This window comes from Epinephelus lanceolatus, chromosome 9, assembly GCF_041903045.1.
Source record: "Epinephelus lanceolatus isolate andai-2023 chromosome 9, ASM4190304v1, whole genome shotgun sequence".
Classification (NCBI taxonomy): Eukaryota; Metazoa; Chordata; class Actinopteri; order Perciformes; family Serranidae; genus Epinephelus; species Epinephelus lanceolatus.
The window spans coordinates 1,694,016-1,712,518 of NC_135742.1; the positions used below are offsets into that span (position 1 = coordinate 1,694,016).

An 18,503-nucleotide genomic window follows, 5' to 3' on the forward strand; every position below is an offset into this window, starting at 1 on the left:
CATTGTGAGAATTCAGTTTTCCTGTTAAACCTTGACATTTTGAGAAAAATAATGTCGTCTCATTTCTACGTTCAAAATAAATGAACATATTTTGTTGTTATAATCTGTTTTCTGGTAAATTAATTTATCTTCAAATTTATTTTTAATTCTGATGTTGGCCTTTGGAGGAAGTGACTTATTTTTTATTGGCACTGAAAATAAAATTTGTCAAAAACTGGTGCTGTAACAAATTCACCTAGAAATTAAACCGGCATTAAAATATTTTACTCTGATATCTTTTGCATCATACGGAGCCCCTGAAGTCCTGAGAGGTGATTTTATTTTTATTTTGTGCACAGCGTGTTATGTTGTGCACACAAAATTAAAGCAAACAGCTTTTGGGTCTTGAGGATTCTCTTCTGTGTAATGCAAAAAATAAAAGGTTTTGACATTTAAACAGTTTCAGTGTTAATGTTTCCTTTAAATAAAATTTGTCAGTGAAAACAAAACCCGAATTTTAAAAATGAAAAACTGGTGCTCAAATAAGTTCAACTGAAAATAAAACAGACTTTAAAAATACTTGATATATTTTGCATCATATGGGGCCTGTTACACCTTAGAGATTTTTATTTCACTGTGTACGTGTTATTTTGTGGAAAGATTAAAAGAAATCACTTTTTCAGGACTTTAAGGGTCTTTGTAGAATTCTGATGTTTTTCAATGACAAAACTGACTGTATTAAAATTTATAAAAAAACAACAGAAAAAACAACCATGAAGAGCAAAAATCATAAGATTCTCTGAAGAACATCAGAAGAAGAAAATATCAAAATAAAATAAAAATAACATTTAATGCTTGTGTTTGTTTTTTTACTTGAAGTTGTTTCAGTGTTAAAGTTTCCTTTGAATAAATTTGGCATTAAAAATATAAAAGCAATCTAAAATAATTTTTAACACTTGTGTTTTATTTTCTAGTGGACGTTCTTTAAGTGTTTCAATTCTAATGTTTCCTTTAAATAAAATTTGTCAGTGAAAACAAAGCCGAAACTAAAAAATGAATAAGTGGCGCTGAAACAAGTTCAACTGAAAAATAAAACAGGCTTTAAAAGCGTTTGATATTTTTGCATCATATGAAGGTGATAGTCTTTATTTTGTGTGCACATGAATTAAAAAAAAAAAAAGAAAAAAAAAATTACTCTTCAGGACTTTAAGGGTTTTTGTAGAACTCGGATGTTTTTCAATGACAAAATTGTCGGTGTATAAAAACAAAAGAAAACAATCATCATCAAAAGCAGTGGAGAGAAAGAGGCAGGTTGTCACTGAAAAACACACCAGAAGAAGAAAATATCAAAACAATATAATTTTTAATGCCTGTGTTTTATTTTTGATTTTTTTCCTTTAAACTTTAAATCAATGTGTCATTGAAACAAACTGTAAAAAGGAAACTGATATTAAAACAGCTGGAAAAAAGTCGAACTGGAAATAAAAACAACAACAACAAACAAAATCATCATTTTGAATTATATTATTTTTCATTTTGATGTGTTTTTTCTGCCACTGAGAAACAGAGTGCAAAAGATACCAGAATAAAATGCTTTTAAATGAATGCCTGGGTTTTATTTTGAAAGGAACTCGTTTCAGCGTCAGTGTTTAATTTTAAAGTTTTGTTTTAAACATGTTTTATTTTCAGTGACGAGATTTAAAGTGACCGTCCTACAGAACATTTACATCACATCAGTCTGACCTCATTAAATAACTGATGCACATTAACGGCTCTTTGTGTTAATGTCGTTATAATAAGTGAGTGTTTCAGTTGCAGTTACAGACGTCACGTGTGTCCTCGTCTAAACACAGGACACATAAACATACACATGCAGTAAACTGAACACAGGGTGGAGCACTGACGTGTGACGGGCGTACAGGTGAGCTCCATGTCATCAGGATCAGGTGTGTGCAATGTGGAGACAAACAGTTTTGACGGTGTCGTGGAAGCATGTTTGTAGCGTGTTAAAACTGAAATGCTGACTGTAATAATGATGACATGTGGACAAGGCTGTCGCCCCTCTGTGTCCTGGTGAGCCTGTGGAGATTATAAAGAGAGCAAATGGATCGCCACATCCAAAGAGACACAGCGCACTGGACTTTGGTTCACTGTTCGGCCACAACACGTGTCCAGCTGAGTGAACACCACCTCATTTCTCTTCCTGTAACATTTCTGCAGCAAAATCTGGATGGATTTTATTCCTGATACGAGCTGCTGTCTGATAAACAGGTAGGCCTGAGGCCAGAGGGATGAAATGAGGCCTCACTGTTGTTCTGATTGAAAGGCCTCTACCAGAGGACCTGAGGGTTCTCGAGGGTTCATACGATGAAAGGACTGAGACCATTAAGATCTTTATAAACCAATAAAAGGAACTTCAAATCAATTCTGAACCTCTCAGGAAGTTCCACGTCTGAGGAACGTCCTGTCTGAAGACCTGAGGGCCGCACAGTGTCCATGTTCTTCATAGCAAACTAAAGACCTACAGTTGATTATTATTACTGTGTATTTATCTATTTTCATTCATCTGTAATTTCTAGCTGGCATACTTTTCTATTTTGTTTTTTATTTAATTAATTTTAACGAATTTATTGACTGATTTTAAAATTATTTTTTATTTCAAGTTCTTATCCTGCCTCCGGTGTGTCTCCCCACTGATGACAGCGTTTCCTCAGTTCTTCATGAGGGCTGTTATACTTTTAGTCTTTACCATCAGTCTTTGCTTTATGTGTGTGTGTGTGTGTGTGTGTGTGTGTGTATGAAAAGTGCTATTTAAATTAAGTTTAATTGACTGACTGTGATCTTTTTATTAAGATCTGGGTAAATGTTGAAATTAAAAGAACAACACCAGAGGAACACACTCTATATGGAAATCTATCACACGATTAAGGTCGCAATGGTGTCAGATTTTCACGGTACGATAACTGTCTCAGAAAATATCAGTTTCACAGCATCACTGTGTTACAGCATCATTATCATCAGTCAGAATGATCCTTAAAGTTACTGTTGGTTTAACGAACATTTTATTACTATGACTGAAACTTGAAATATTTTGTTATTGAAGTTTGTGTAAAAAGTCTCCTCTTAGAAAATAAGTAAAATAAATAACTCAAAGGAGAGATTCAACGTCTGGTTGTGGAGAGAAGTCGTACATGTACACTGACTGTTACAGGAAGTTTACTTTGGTTAGGATCTGATTTTATTTTGAAACCACTCTCTCTTCCAGGGTTCAAGGGTTAGGCTACTTCCTGGTGACGTGTGGATCCAGCAGGTGTTAATTACCTCGTTAGGCTGAACCAAGTCATCAGAGATGAGGGGGGGGGGGGCAGAGGGATTAAAGCTTAGCTTCTGTTTGATGTTAGTTGAATCTATAATATATTTATAATATATTTTATTTGTTCTGTGTCCTATAACAGTCACTGATATGTTTCATATAAAGTACTGGTGAGCTGACAGATGTGAAGGTAGTGCTGTCTGTGGGTCCTTCGCTGTGTAACGGTGGTGGTGAAGTCTGGAGGAGCCAGAGGGGGTCAGGTGGTGTGTGTGACCTCTGCTGCACCTGTGAACCTGCCTCTGTTCCCCATCTGCTGCCATGTGTTTGTGTGATGTGTTGACGCGGTACATCTTAGAACGGGTAGATCACTGCAGCCCTGCACACAATTTATTAAGACAGCTCATTGTAATGTCCCCCTCAAGTCCAACGAAGAAAAGCCCTCCTTCATGAATACATGTTTTAAACACACACATCACACTCACCGGGTCGGCGTTAGGAATTAGAGCTGATTTCTGCTCCTCTGATCTCACTGAACTGCTCACGTCACACGGAGAGGCACCACCATTAAAACACAGCTGTCCTGTCCTCTGTTGGTGAGGCCACGCCCCCTCACACCTGTCATCCTGGAGTCACCTGACCAGTGTTGGAGATAAGAATCTACACCTGGTAAACAAGTGACAGCAGGAAGAGCTGTATCCAAGGTTTCTCTCAGGATTAAACTGTTTCACACACCTCAGTAAAAAAACAAAACAATAATTATGATCTTTCATCATATAATAAAGAATATAAATATATATATATAAATATAATTAAAGAGCCTTTGCTTTTACTTCCTGTACATTTTGATGTTAATTATGTACTTTCACTTAGTGTCTTGACTACAGAACTTTCACCTCTACACTGTGGTATTACTACTTTTACTCGAGTAAAATATCCGCATACTTCTTAGCTTAGCTTAGCATAGCTTAGCATAGCATAAAGACTGGAAACAGGTGGAAACATTCAGCCTGGCTCTGTTCAAAGGAACAAAAATCCACCTACCTGCTCCTCTAACGCTCTCTGACATCATTTCGTTTCATCTGTACGAAGACAAACGAGTAAAAACAACAAATTCACCTTTTACAGGAGGTCATGTGTCCAAATGTTTCTTCATCAGGTACTGTAAAGTACTCTATTACTGGACTAGAATACATGCAGTTCATATAATTCATCCCAAATTAATCTATATTTTTTAAAGTCATTACTAAAAGTGTGTGTCATCCAAGAGAGACAATAAAAGCTGATGGAACAGTCAAAGTTGTCATTTTGAAATGTGTCCGATAAAATTTAAATAAAATGTCCAAAAAATATTTTTAAAAGGACATTTTTTTTAAAATAAAATGTCCGATAAAAATGTTGATTTATGTTGGAAAATATGACTAAATTTAAGGTGTGCTGATGGATTCACGTCATCAACTCATGCATTGAGTAACATTACAAGTTAACGTTCCACCTTAAAAGTTGCCGGCAGTCGGCCCAGTGAATGAAGTTATTTTTTTCTCTTTCATTTTATAGTTGTAGTTTACTGATGTATGAACAGAGGTTACATAAAACCAGAGTGAGCGTCCTCTACTGACCAATCAGACTGCAGGGTTTCTAGCTCCACCTTTTAGTACCAGATCTGTGTGCTAGGTACCCCAACAGAGGGGGGACCAAACATGGGGACGCTAAGGAACGCTGCTGTTGGGACCATCCACAACTTTTACTGTGGAGACAGAAACTATAGGCCCGTTTCCACCGCAGGAACTTCGGGGTAATTTTACGGGGTCGGGGCCGTTGGTGCGTGTCTCCACCGCAGGAACCACCCCCGAAGGACAGAGTTCTGGAACTTTTACAGGGGCTAAACAAGTCCCTGCCTCGGGGTAGGTACTCAGAACGGCCCCGAAAGACTCCTGACTGGGGCTTGGGGGTTACTTGGTGCTGATTGGATATACTCAAGGAGGGATGTGACGTCAACAGAAAGCAACAAAATAGCCGGCATTTTTAAAACTCAGCAGACGAGGGTTAGCTCGTTCATATAGCTTCCGCCGCCATGTAAAAAAAACTGACTAAATGGCCCGTGAAAAAAATATCTTTTCCAGCGGATATCTTAGTTACAACATGATTGAGCTAGCAAAGCAGTTTTGTGTTGCTATGTGTGGTATTTATTCAGTTTTGGGAAATCAATGTCTAGATGTCTAGAAAGCATCAGCTGACAGGGACAGCTAACAGCAGCAGCAAAGCTAACATCAGGACGTCATCTGTTAAAAGCCTCCCGTTGTTGGATACGACATGAAACTACTCCAGTTAGCTCAATCATGTTGTAACTAAGACATCCGCTGGAAAAAATATTTTTTTCACGGGCCATTTAGTGAGTTATTACAGACACCGCTAAGGGCTGACAGCTAACGGCGTCCCTACGTCACCCCGGTAAATGGTCGCGCAACCATTACGTCACATCCAGAGCCCGTACCTTTAAAGAAACCTTCCTCGTACTCCGCTCTCTCAGTGGAGACACGGCGGTTGAGAGGGCCAAGCGAGAGGACGTTCCTGTAGTAGTTCCTGCCCCCCAGATAGTACCAGGAACTTCTTCAGTGGAAACGGGCCTCATGAGACTGATCTGAACTGATGGTGGAAACGGAGCTTCTGATGCGCTGATGTCTGTCGGAGTTTGATCAAATGAATGATTCATAATTAATATATTATCCAAAGCCTATTTTTTGAACAAGTGATATTCACACTGGTTTATATAAACAGTTTAGTGTGAGGAGAATTAAAGGCCTGTCTCAAATATAGACCTGTAAAATAACAGCCCGGGCTATTAAGTTTTAATTTGACTTTGATGATACACACAACTACACAGAGCATCTGTCCTCCCGAAGGTGTGGATAAGTGTAAAAGAAGCAGAGTGAGTCGTCAGCGTATATACAGTATGTATACTTTATTTACAAATAACTGAATCCCCGCGGTCGAACAATGAAAAGATACAGCTGAAGAAAAATCATCACAGATTTAGAATATAAATAGTCAAAGAATCATAAGAAGCATGTTTGTTACTTTAGCAGACAGAAAATCAACAGACAGGAAATAAAAATATACAGTGCATGTTACAGCCAGCGAGGGGGGGCACAACCAGATATCTGACAATAATTTTGTCTTTATTAATTTCAGCCTGATCACAGCTCCATCTGGAACAAACACACTGCATACGCTATGGACTCTGGTGGCGCTGTGATGACATCAGAGATCTTTTAGCTGAATTCTTTTAAAGTTTAAAAGGCGATGATGCTGCAGTAGCATTGCACCTGCAGGACCGGCACTGCTGCTGCATTTAATTCATGTTCTGATTTTTTAGTTTTTTAATTATCAAATGCGTGTTTACCTTTGGTGAGGGATGCTTAAGGCGGCAGTCACAACTTAACTTCACAGGTTCTCCTTCATTTTGTGACCCTTTGGTTTCTGAAAACTTGTTAAAATCTCTCCAAGTAAAACAAACAGTTTTCTCTGCTTTAAAATAAAGAGTTCAGTTTCCCCGGCGAGTGTGTCGTGCAGGTTATTACGTGATGAAAACATGAGAGTCTGATGTGTTTTTACAGTGAGGGAGGGGCTTCATTCAGAAATCAAGCATCACAGTTGAAGAAGGCTGCTGTCCACCAATCAGAGGACAGCGAAGAGTAAAATCACTCTCCGTTCAGACAGATGTGGACACAGTTAAAGAGCGCGGGCTCCAGGCGTCCTCAGACGGCACTGAGCTTTAATATCCTTCAGTCATGACGGGATACGTACACGAGATCTGAGCGACATCGCCAGAATCTGAGCCACCGGGTCACAGAGGAAGTCGAGGTGAGCCGGGCGGGAAAACAACGGCGGTTGCGTTTTGCATTTTACTCTGACGTCCAAGAAGCAACAAAACTCTATTTTTGTCATTCTTAACTTTTCATTGCTGTTTTTTAAAATTATTATTTTACAGTATTTTTCTTTTACAGGCTCATTTATTAAAAAGGAAAAGGTAAATACGTGATTAAATGTGTTTGCAAATACACAAGGAGCCAAAAATACATGTGGGGGTAAAATACAGAGTTCAAATGTATTGAAAGTTTATAATTTGGATTAATTACCTCAATGTATTTTTATATAATAACTAGGGCTGTCAAAAATAATGCATTAATTTTGATTAACTAATCAATGAAAAAATTACATGTTAAAAAAATTAACACTGATTAATGGCGTCCCGTGGTGACCTCTGACCCGGTGCGTCACTGAAGGCCACAGTGTCTTTGTCACATGATGGAGGCAGACAAGACGACGCTACTCGGCCCCGTGAACGGAACATTTACATTTAAAAAACGCCCAGAGGGAGCTGTTGATAAGAGCACTGTTGAGAACTTCAGTCTGAAATATCACCTCAACACAAAGACTTTAGCAGCGAACCCAGAGGTCTGAGCTAACACAGCCTCTGATGCTAACGCTAGCAGCCAGTCTCGTCAAGTCACGCTGGACCAGGTGTTCAGACTGAGTCAGTCTACCTGTGACCGACTCACTAACTCCCTCACAGAATGGACTGCAGACAGTTTGGTTGGTCGAGGACATGGGGCCAACTGTGTCCAACATCCAGCAGCTTCACTATGACACATCTGACAACATTCAATTGAACTGAAATTTTTTAAACACTTCAGCAAAAACTGATGTATGCAAATAATTTAGATTAGTTAATCACAGAGCAGGTCATTAGATTATTTTTTAAATTTTTTAACAGCCCTAGTTATCATTTTAATACTTTGACTCATCAGACGATCTGTTGGTGACATTTGTGGCTTCTTGGACTCAATCAGACTTTTTAAAAACCTCTAACTCCTCCTTGGTGTTTCAGCGGTGAACTGAATAATATTTTACTGCGTATTTTCCCTGCTGGAGAGACACTGGACATGAACTGAAGCTGGACAACTGATTAATTTAGTGTAACTCTGATGATTATCTTTCAACAAGAGCAGTCGTATCAGCTCAGAGACATCACGTGTTATACTGTGTGCGCATCTGTCGGCTTGTTTTGGTTTTTCTCTAGTGACCACACAATAAAAAAAAATACATTTAAAATAAAGTTTAGTGGAGCTACTTTGTTGTTTGTAGCTGGCTGTTTAGGAATGCTTCTTAAGGAACAAAATTTACTGACCGATCCAGTTAGAGAGACTGGGAGAACTGGTTCTTGTAGTGCTGGAACGCACACTCTTTAAACACCATGAATTAATTTTACATTTAATCATTTAGTTGGTGAAATTTAAAGCACTTCAGGTTGTAAAGGCTCGAATGTTTTGAGCTGAATCTGATCACACGTGCAGAAAATGTCTGATGTTACAGTGGAAGGCCAAATTTTATGCATTTTCATTTTCATGTCTCCAAGATTTTGATCTCTTGCAACTTTCACACGCAGTTACTTTGTCTGACACCTTTAGCGGAGCTAGCTAAAACGTGTGATAATTTAGCGGTACTGAACCAGAATTTGAGTGAAGTGAAACCCCAACTGGACGTTAAAAGGAAAACCAAAAACAGGCAGCAATAAATTAAAAGAATCTGCGTCGCTTCCCTCGATACGCATTGAACCAGGAGAGACGCAGATAATGGCCACTAGGGGGAACTGTGACATTGAAAATATACTGTGTAGATATATTTGGGACATAAGAAAACACATAAGAAAAAAATCAACATTAACGAGAAGAATCTAACAAAACTCTATCCTGAACTTTGATCCACGGCAGGACCAGTAGTGACATTCTGGTTCAGGTAAGTCATTTTATTCTTCATCATCACCTTCATCAATCATAAACTTTATCTCTCAACAGAGCGACTGATTTTCTTTGAAGCCCCTGAAGTTCTGAAAGGTGAATTTTTTTTATCTTGTGTGCACAAAGTAAAAATTTAAACTTTCAGGACTTTAGGGGCTTCGTAATATTTTAAGTCATTCAGTTAAAATTTTTTAGATTTTTAAAAAAAGGCAAAGAGTGGAGATGAAGAGATGTTGGGTTCAGAGTTCCTGTCTGTGAACACATTTGTTAAATGGCCTTTGAAGATCCACTCAGGTTCCTAGAAACAGAGAGCAGATCCAGGACCCAAGTAAGGCCGGGTCCAGATAATGTTCAGTCAAATTGGTCCAACAGGGTTGAAGCATCTTCAAGAACTTTTCGGACTTGTCTTTTTTTTTGGACACTCGTTTTTCTGGACTTTGGATTCAGTAGGGTTTCAGGTTCTAGCTCAGTTTTGGATCGGGTCACAATGTTGGAGTTACCAAGATCTCGTATTTTCCGATCTTTTCTGTGACCCGTCCTTAAAGTTTGGACTAAAGGAGAACAACGATTTAGACAAGATTGATGTTAATTATTTGAAGCAAGCTAAAGCTTTTAGTATCGCCCTTTCATAAACTGGGGAACTTGTGAGAGACACATTTAAGAAAGACTGAAGCGGCGAAGGCCGAGATATCCCGACTTTTAGTACATTATATGGGTCAAACTCCAAAACCCTGGATCCTACAATTTTCATAAAGCAACTTGGTACCGTCTTTCAGTCAACCCAGTCCGCCTGGTGAATGCCCACGACCTTTAAAGTGCGCACCAGCTGTTTGTAACATGCGGTTTCATTAGAGAGGGTCTTCAAACTGGGGCCAGTTAGTTTCGCAGGGAGCTCCTCCATAACCACAGAAGACACTACACAAGTACTTTTCAGAGGCTGAGTGGTGCTGAGCATGGAGTAACCCTTTAAACTGCATTCGAGGTGACTGTTAGTGAAATTACACCAACAGCTCCAGGTGTGACTGGAACGCCTGCAGAGACGCATTTTACCACCAGAACAACAGATTCAAAGTCTCCGATCCACATCAACATCTACAGTGCAGATGGATCCTCTGATCCACGTTACCGACACAGTGTAAATACAGTGGGTCAGAAGTTCGAAGGGCAGCTGGTTTCTTGTTTTTGTTTGGAAACTCATGCGTTAGGAACGAATGAGACGAGGAGTTCCGCTGCATGAACTTGAGCAGAGGAAGAGGGAATCCCCAAGGTGAGTTCAGACGTCCAGGCACTCTGTGTTAGAATTAATGAATTGAAGCATGAATTTTTAAGACTTTTCCAAAAGATGGGATATCATCACACACGAATAAGACGTAAGTACAACTGTTAATCCAAAAGTTCATATCAAAGAGTGAACGTCAGAGCTGAGGACGATCTTTTGGACGATTTGTAGCAGATCAGATAAAAGCTTAATTAAGGTCTAGATTTGAATATTGATGTGGGTCCAGTCTTGGAAAAAGGGCCGTGGTATTCTGGGCTTAGATCAGTCCAGCTTGTCCTACCTCTGACTTTAAGGATGAAGGTGGTTTCACTTTGAACCAAGGGCAGTCCACCTTGAGCCAAGGCTCTGGATGTGTCCATAGCAATGACCTGCTGGAACTAAGGTGTATAGCCTTTTGGTGGAGATCAGTGTAGATCGGATTAAGGTTGAAGATGGTCTAAATTTAAGCTTCATATCTTTGTCTCTTGGGACGTGGGTGTTTTGAGTTTGGGACAAGGTTAGTCCAAACTGGATGGATGACCAACTCTGGACTCCAGACGACAGGCTCCAGATTTGGAATAGAAATGTCCATAGGGTAGTCCAAGAAAAAGGTTGCCTACCTTTGGGTCAAGAATGTCTGGATGTGAGCTGAAGGCAGTCTCGAATTGGACCAGGAGCCTACGTTGAGCCTAGGCTCTGGATCTGTCTATTGCAATGTCCAGATTTACAACTAAAGCAACCCTTTATGGTGAAGTGTAGTCCAGCTCTGGGCTGTAGGTTGATTCAAAATTGAGCTTTGTATCTTTTTTGTTTCTTGGGACATGGACATTAAGCATTTGGAATGAGGGTAGTTCAATTTTGAGGGACTACCCATAATTGACTCCAGATGACAGGCTCCAGATTCGGAAGAGATAGGGTCCAGAGGGAGGTCCAGAGAAAAGGTGGTCTGGAGAGGGGCTGAGAGGTGTCCTATTCCAGGTTTAGAACGGTCCTGCTTGGCCTACCTTTGGGTCAAACACGCCTGAATGCGAGCTGACGTGGACCAGGAACCCATCTTAAGCCTCCGCTCTAGATCTGTCCACTGCAACATCCAACTAAGGCAACCCCTTTGGGTGAAGTGTAGTCCAGTTATGGGCTGTAGGTTGACTCAAATTTGAGCCTTGTAACTGTTTTTTGTCGGTTAGGGTCATCAGTATTTCACAAGTGTGACCAGGGTAATCCCAAATTTGAACAACCCTCACTTGAGTTGGGCAAACAATGCTTTGGACATGAAAGGTCCGCAGGGTAGTCCAGTTTTGGGGTAAATGGATGTCTAGTGATGGGCAGAGTGACTGAGACCCAGCATGGTCTAAGAGTGGTCAAGATTTATACTGAGTGCAGAGAGTGGTTCAGGTAAAGGTCTAGGGTGGTCCTGATTTGGGTGTTGTCCAACACTGATCCAAATCTGAGTGGCACACAGATGTCTGGATAGTTTATGGACTTGGTGGAGGGAGTCCTGATTTAACCAAAGCTGGTAAACTGATCGGGTGGAGAATGTTTGGATCTTATTTTGGGTACTGGACTGACGTCTGGATTCAACAACAGGCGGTTGGACTGTGTAATTCAGCTAAATCCTGTTTGACACACTCTGGATAGAAGGCGCCTGTTAGCGCCTGGTGGATCTCTGTGTACGTATCTGTCTGCCTCTGTCCGTCTGTCTGTCCGTCTGTCTGTCTGCCTGTTTGATGGGTCTGTAGTTTGTGTCTGTGGTTAGCAGCTGCAGCCTTCTTTGGCCGGCTGGCTGTCTGCATTGAGGCGGCCTCCCTGTGGCGCAGACGGTTTGTGCTGGACTCCCGACTCAGCAGCATTCAGATCCAGACTGCCATCTTGGATGTTCTGGTAAATCCTCTTTGCTGCTTCCAGGAAGGCTTCTTCCACGTTCTCACCTCTGAGGAGGAAGAGGATGGAAAGATTAAGATACAAACAGTAAAAAGTCTGACAGATAGGATTAAAAACTTTGTGCACATGGAACAAGTTTCACCTCATGTTTTTTCTGACAGTGTCTCATTTCAGAGGTGGGAGAAGTACTCAGATCTTTACTTAAGTTAAAGTATTAATACCACACCAAAAAAAATTGCTGCAAGTAAAAGTCCTGCGTTCAAAATCTTACATAAAAATACTAATAAGCATTAGCAGGAAATTGTACTTATTATCAAAAGTCAACTCTATACACTGTTGTGTATTTTAATCTATACCAGCGTTTACTTTAAAAACTGATCAGACGTTTGACGTTTAAGATCTTTATCTAAAAGTTATTAAAGCTGTCAGACAAATGTTGTGCAGTAAAAGGTAAATATTTACCTCTGAGATGGAGTCCAAGTATAAAAAAAGTATGAAATGGAAACACTAAAGTACAGGAAACTTAAATTTGTTCAGTAAACATGTAGTTCCTCTCCACCACAACCAGCTAACTGTGTGTGACGGATATATGATGAAAGATGTGTGCGTGTGTGTTTGTTTACTCACGTCTTGGCGCTGGCCTCTAGAAACAGCAAACCTGATCAACAACAGGAAGTAGAAATAATAATTAAATCTGACGACCTGTTTTCATCTCTATTTTTATTTGAAGATTTTACAACATGAACACACACTTACCGTTCTCCTCTGCAAACTGTTTGGCTTCCTCGTACGTCACGTCTCTCTGAGCCTCCAGGTCGGCCTTGTTACCAATCAGAATGATCACCTGCACACACACACACACACACACACACACACACACACACACACACACACACACACGTAAGAAATAACACAGGACAAAGTACACCACCTAAACGTAATTAAATTAAAAACTAAATGCAGAGCCTGTAGGTACGGCATTTTGTGAATACATCCTTGGGGTTCTGGGGTGTGTGTGTGTGTGTGTGTGTAACTCACTGTGTTTGGGTTGGTCAGGTTTCTCGCATCTGTCAACCAGCTGCTCAGGTGATTATAAGTACTCCTCCTGAACACACAGGAAAAAAACAAAGCCATTCATCAAAAGATCAAACTAATATAAAACCACGTGACATCACCCCCAGACCCCCCCCTTTCACGCCCCCGTCAGTACCTGGTGATGTCGTACACCATGAGGGCCCCGGCAGCCCCTCTGTAATAGGACCTGGTGACGGCCCTGAAACGCTCCTGACCGGCCGTGTCCCAGATCTGCAGCTTCACCTTCTGACCGTGGACCTCCATGATCCTCGTCCCGAACTCCACCCCGATGGTGTGAGGACAGTCCGCCATGACTGCACACACACACAAAATATACACACCATTATGACACAGACACAGCAGCGCTGGAGTTAATCCAGGATTTAGACTTTACATTTTATAAATCCTGAATCTAAATCTATTTTCTAGTGTAAATACAATAAAAGCAAAAAACAGTTTTATTTTCAGATTTGAAGCGAAGTTACGATGCAAAACGTAAAAAAAGTGTTTGTATAAATATCCCACAGAAACAATAAACAACAAGACAAACCAAAACTACTACTTCTTCATGTTCTGTTAGTTCGAGGTTCAGAATTATCGTCACTAAATGATACGTCAGACGACAGCAGGAAAGAAGAAGAAAGAACTCACATTTTTTCTCTGTGAACTGGTGCAACAGACACGACTTCCCTACTCCCATATCACCTGGAGAGAGACAGCAGAGGTACAATCATGAGGTTAAAGGTCAGGAGGCGCTGGTTTCTGAACCAGTTTTCCTCTAAGTAAAAATTTTAAAAGTTATATTTCTGTGTTTAATAACCTCACGACTCTCCTGGATAATTAACAGTCATGCAGGTTTATGTTCTGACTGCCCGTGTTCCAAACACTACAATACCCATGAGCCTCAGCTGCTGACTGATCCACAATCAGAGTGTGAACTGATTTAAACTTCTGAATGTTGAAAGGTAATGCTTAGTTTCAGCTCAAAGCAGAATATGAAGATCTGTGACTGGATGTTTGTTGGAGCAATGCACCCTGGGAGTTGTAGTTGACTTCTCTCCTTGAGCTTTGACTGAGTTTGACTGCAGTCACGGCGAGGCCTTCCTGTCCTCACGTTGATAATTAGTTTACATATGACAGTAACGTTACTGACTGCTGCACTGTCAGATTCTTCAGTCATTTTATTTGTGACTTCTGTGAAAGTTGTGAGGCAAACTAACAATTGTTAGTTACACTTTACGTTTTGTTAACATAAGTTATTTGTGTCAACTGAGTCTTAAAGGTACACTCTGCAGAACTGTCAGGTACTTTTACTAAACACGCTCACCAGTGAAAGTCTTACGTTCTGGTACCTGGTTGCTACCTTTGTATAAAGCCTCGCCCTCACCTGACAGCTTTGGGGATACATGCTCATAATTATCTCAAACACAGAAATTAAGAAGTAGTGGAGCAACACGGCTCATAAAATCAAGACAATCTCATGATTCATTTTGTGATAAAAGCACCAAATTTGGAACATATATAGCTTCATGTATGTCGAAGGCATGTGGATATCGGGGCATCACAGATTGGCATTATGATGACCATGGTGGCAAAATCAAACATGGCCTCCACCTAAAAACCGTTTCGGCTTTAATTTTTGAACCAGATGAGCTACAAACGCAAGCTTGGTGTCCATTTTATGTTTTGTGACTATAAGAAACACATCGGAGTGCTTATTCTTATGACTGGATGCATCTGGAACCCTAATCTGCATATTTCCAAGATGGCAGCTATCTAAAAAAGCGAGCATTGAGGGAGTGTGTTTGTTGGTCTTCAGTTTGCCGTGGTATGCTTTCAGCATATTTTCTGAGCATGCAGTATGTTTGAAGTTATTCTGGAGAATATTCTGGACAGTATTTGTCATTGTTTAGGATTATTACAAAAATAAGATTAACATACATTTGCATAAAGCCAGCATGTTTGTTCACGTCTGTGTTGCTAAGAATATCAAAACCTTGAAAAATATTCTTTAAGGTACATTTAGAACAGATAAAAAATGTGTGATTCATTTGCAATTAATCCCGAGTTAACTATAAACAATCATTTAATAATAAATATTGATAAACTTTATTTTTATGGCACTTTTAAAAACACAGTTACAAAGTGCTTTATGAGACAAATAATATAGTATACACCATCAAGATAAAAACAGCAATGAAACATTGAACACAGGCTGAGACCAAATAAAACAAAGTGTGTAATAAGAATAAATATGATGAAATGCGAAGAAATATTTTAATCGATTGACAGCCCTAATCTTTAAGCTTTAAAAACACGTGAATATTCAGATTTATGATTTATTATTTATCAGAGATATTTATTTGTGTGGTTGGGATTCATTACTGTTGGCTACTGTCATGTTTTGTGTGTCTTTACGGTGAAGTAATAATTAACAGTAGAATATGAGCCAGAACCAGATGTGCATTGACAGTGGAAAAGTGGACGCCTTTTAATAACTGTTCTTGTGTCTCTCCACAAGTCAATCATATCAATGGGCGTTCCACGGCTGCAGTCAAACCTGTCTAGCTTTTACACCCACAGGTTTATCTCAAACCATCTCTTTAGTTCTGATGATTAAACCAGCAGACGTTCATGTTGTCACCAACATTATCTCTGAGGAGCTGAACTGGACTTCTGAACGATATCACTCTTGACCCTTCACAGCTCTGTGAGGGTTAACAGGCGAGCTGACACAAGCAGCCAGTCGGTCACGGACTGGTCATATGTGGAAACCTTAATGTCTCTGGGAATCAGTTTTTACAGACATAAACTGGAGCACATATCTGTCTGAAGGTAGAAAATCAATTTAAAATCTGATGGTGTGAGTTAGAAAATGGTTTCTGTGAAGTTCAGTTTGCACAACTTGTAGTTACTTAATCAAAATATGCACAATTAAAACTATGATCCCATTACACATGGCATTATTTTAGAATTTAAATGTATTTGTAATTATCATACAATATACTCCTATACTTGAAAGTTGTAAAAAAAAGTGTACTCCAAGTTGTGAGGATTGTTGTAACAGGATAAAGTGGTGTTGTGTCGGCATGCTGGTGCCGTAATCCTCAAGTGCTGTTAAATGGGTGACACAACATAACACATAACTGATGTTACTCAAAGCCCAATTTTCATACTGGTGTCAACAAACAATTTGATTATATTTCCTTTGCTGCACTATTGTTTTGCGTAAAAGGAATCAAAGGCCTGTTGAGTTCAGTGATTTAAGCAAATAATAGCCCGGCATACTAACAGAAGTTTTACGGTACATTATATAAACTTTAAATGTGACTTTACTCACAGAAAATCATATCTAACTTCTGCTGTTGAAACAACGTCAATAAAAGTGAAACTTTTCACCAACAATTAAACCTCCCAAAATAACCAGCAAAATGTTTTTCCTAAAAATATCACTGTTGTTCTGGAGCTGTTCCATCCAAACATCAAATGTTTCTTAACTAGTGATGATACTCAGACGCACTCACGTCTTTTACTTGAGTAAAAGTACCAATACTGCTCTGTAAATATCGTACAGATAAACTAAATATTAACAGCAAAATGTTAAAGTATTAAAGTAAAACTACTTGTTGAGCAGAATGGTCCTTTACACAGTTATTATCTTATGTAAATATCATATTGTTTTAATATAATTATTGATGTTTGAACACATAAGCAGCACTTTAATGTTACAGCTGGTGACGTTATGACTCATTCTGGTGTATACTGTGGCATAGTTTAATATCATGTTTTATTAAATAGTCAAGTTGTGTTTGTGATGCCTGATCTGTAAAGTGACTAAAATGGTTAAATAAATGCAGTGGAGCTGAAGTATACAGAAAAAGAAAATGGTAATACTCAAGTACAGTAAAAGTACCTTAAAACTGTACTTGAATACAGCACCTGAGTGAATGTACTCACTTATTTTATTTAGTCTCTTTCACATGTAAACACACAAACCTGGTTTGAATCAGTGTGTAGTTTGGACACAGTCTGCTGAATTTAAAACCAGCCTCAGTGATGTGATGTGTGTGTGTGTGTGTGTGTGTGTTGCGTTCACTGACCTCCTTCAGGGTCATAAATCAAACTCACCGATGATGATGTATTTGAAGATGTAGGAGTAGTTGTAAGGTGCGGCTGTCATCTTGTTTCTGTGAGGAAAGAAAAACAGGAAAAGAAAACTGGTTTTAACAAAACTCTGAGTTCAGACACATCGGTCCACATCAGTCCACATCGGTCCACACCCTGTCCCAGAGTCTGGACCGACCCGCTCTCAGTGTTAATCACCTGAACCTGAAGAGAAACAAACAAAAGGAAGCAGCCCGGCTAGGCTAACACTCAGCTAAGCTAACACACCGAGCTGAGCTGCAGCAGGAGCCGTTAAACACCTTGACAGTCCCCCGGTGTGAAAGCTCCCGTCTTTAGCTGAAGTATTACACACCGTCAGCTGACTTCCCTCTCTCACAAAACCTCCCAATTCCTTTCTGTTAGCTCAGCCTAGCTCCGGAGCTAACCGGCTAACAGCTGCAATCCTGTCAACGCCTTGCTAACAGGCTAACAAGCTAACAAACAGGAGGTCATACTTATTAAAATAAACACCGTGATGGTGGACAGACACGGTGAGTTCTCACCGCCGGTGTTTTACCTTCGGTCCGGGTGTCTGTCTAACCGGTGAACCTGATTAAACCGCTGATGAACGGGAAGTTATCTTTGTTAGCTGGTTAGCCCGGTGATCCGTCAGGAAACCTTTCCCCTCTTCCGTGATTCTTCCTCTGCAGAGATAACACGGGAAATACCGCGAGACTTCGAGGTGTCCACCGCCACCCAGCGGCAGAGAGGACGGTTACAGACTGGTGGCTGAATCTGACGAGGATAATGTTAATGTTATCATTTTAAAAAATTCATATATGGAAAATAAACGAGATAAAGTTGTTTTCCTGGAGGATGAAAATTAAGGAAATTAAATTAAATTAAATTAAATTAAAGTAAAGTAAATTTAAATGAATTAAGCCTAAATTAAAAGAAAAAAATGTTTCAGTAGACTGATAAATGTTGTTGGCAAAATATGTGATTCATAAATGGAATTTACTAATTAAAAAAAAACTTATTTTGTTGTTTTCGTGTGGGATGTTAAATTAAATTAATTTTAATCAAGTAAGTAAATTAT

The 18,503-nt window shown here is 39.6% G+C and overlaps 1 protein-coding gene across 2 annotated transcripts; it reads right to left on the minus strand.

Moving 5' to 3' along the window:
- Positions 1–9,492: 9,492 nt before the first annotated feature.
- Positions 9,493–18,113, minus strand: LOC117252552 (ras-related protein Rab-14-like). 2 transcript variants are annotated; one of them, XM_033619566.2, is made up of 8 exons: positions 17,982–18,113; positions 17,429–17,487; positions 13,952–14,005; positions 13,437–13,614; positions 13,265–13,331; positions 12,983–13,070; positions 12,854–12,884; positions 9,493–12,275 (listed from the first exon to the last, which is right to left on the minus strand). In XM_033619566.2, exons 2-8 carry the CDS (start codon positions 17,478–17,480, stop codon positions 12,098–12,100), a joined length of 648 nt encoding a protein of 215 aa, XP_033475457.1. In that variant the 5' UTR covers positions 17,481–17,487; positions 17,982–18,113; the 3' UTR covers positions 9,493–12,097. The 2 variants fall into 2 exon arrangements, with proteins under 2 accessions (XP_033475457.1, XP_078027281.1); XM_078171155.1 differs by lacking the exon at positions 17,982–18,113 and adding an exon at positions 17,624–17,730.
- Between the last annotated feature and the right edge of the window lie 390 nt (positions 18,114–18,503).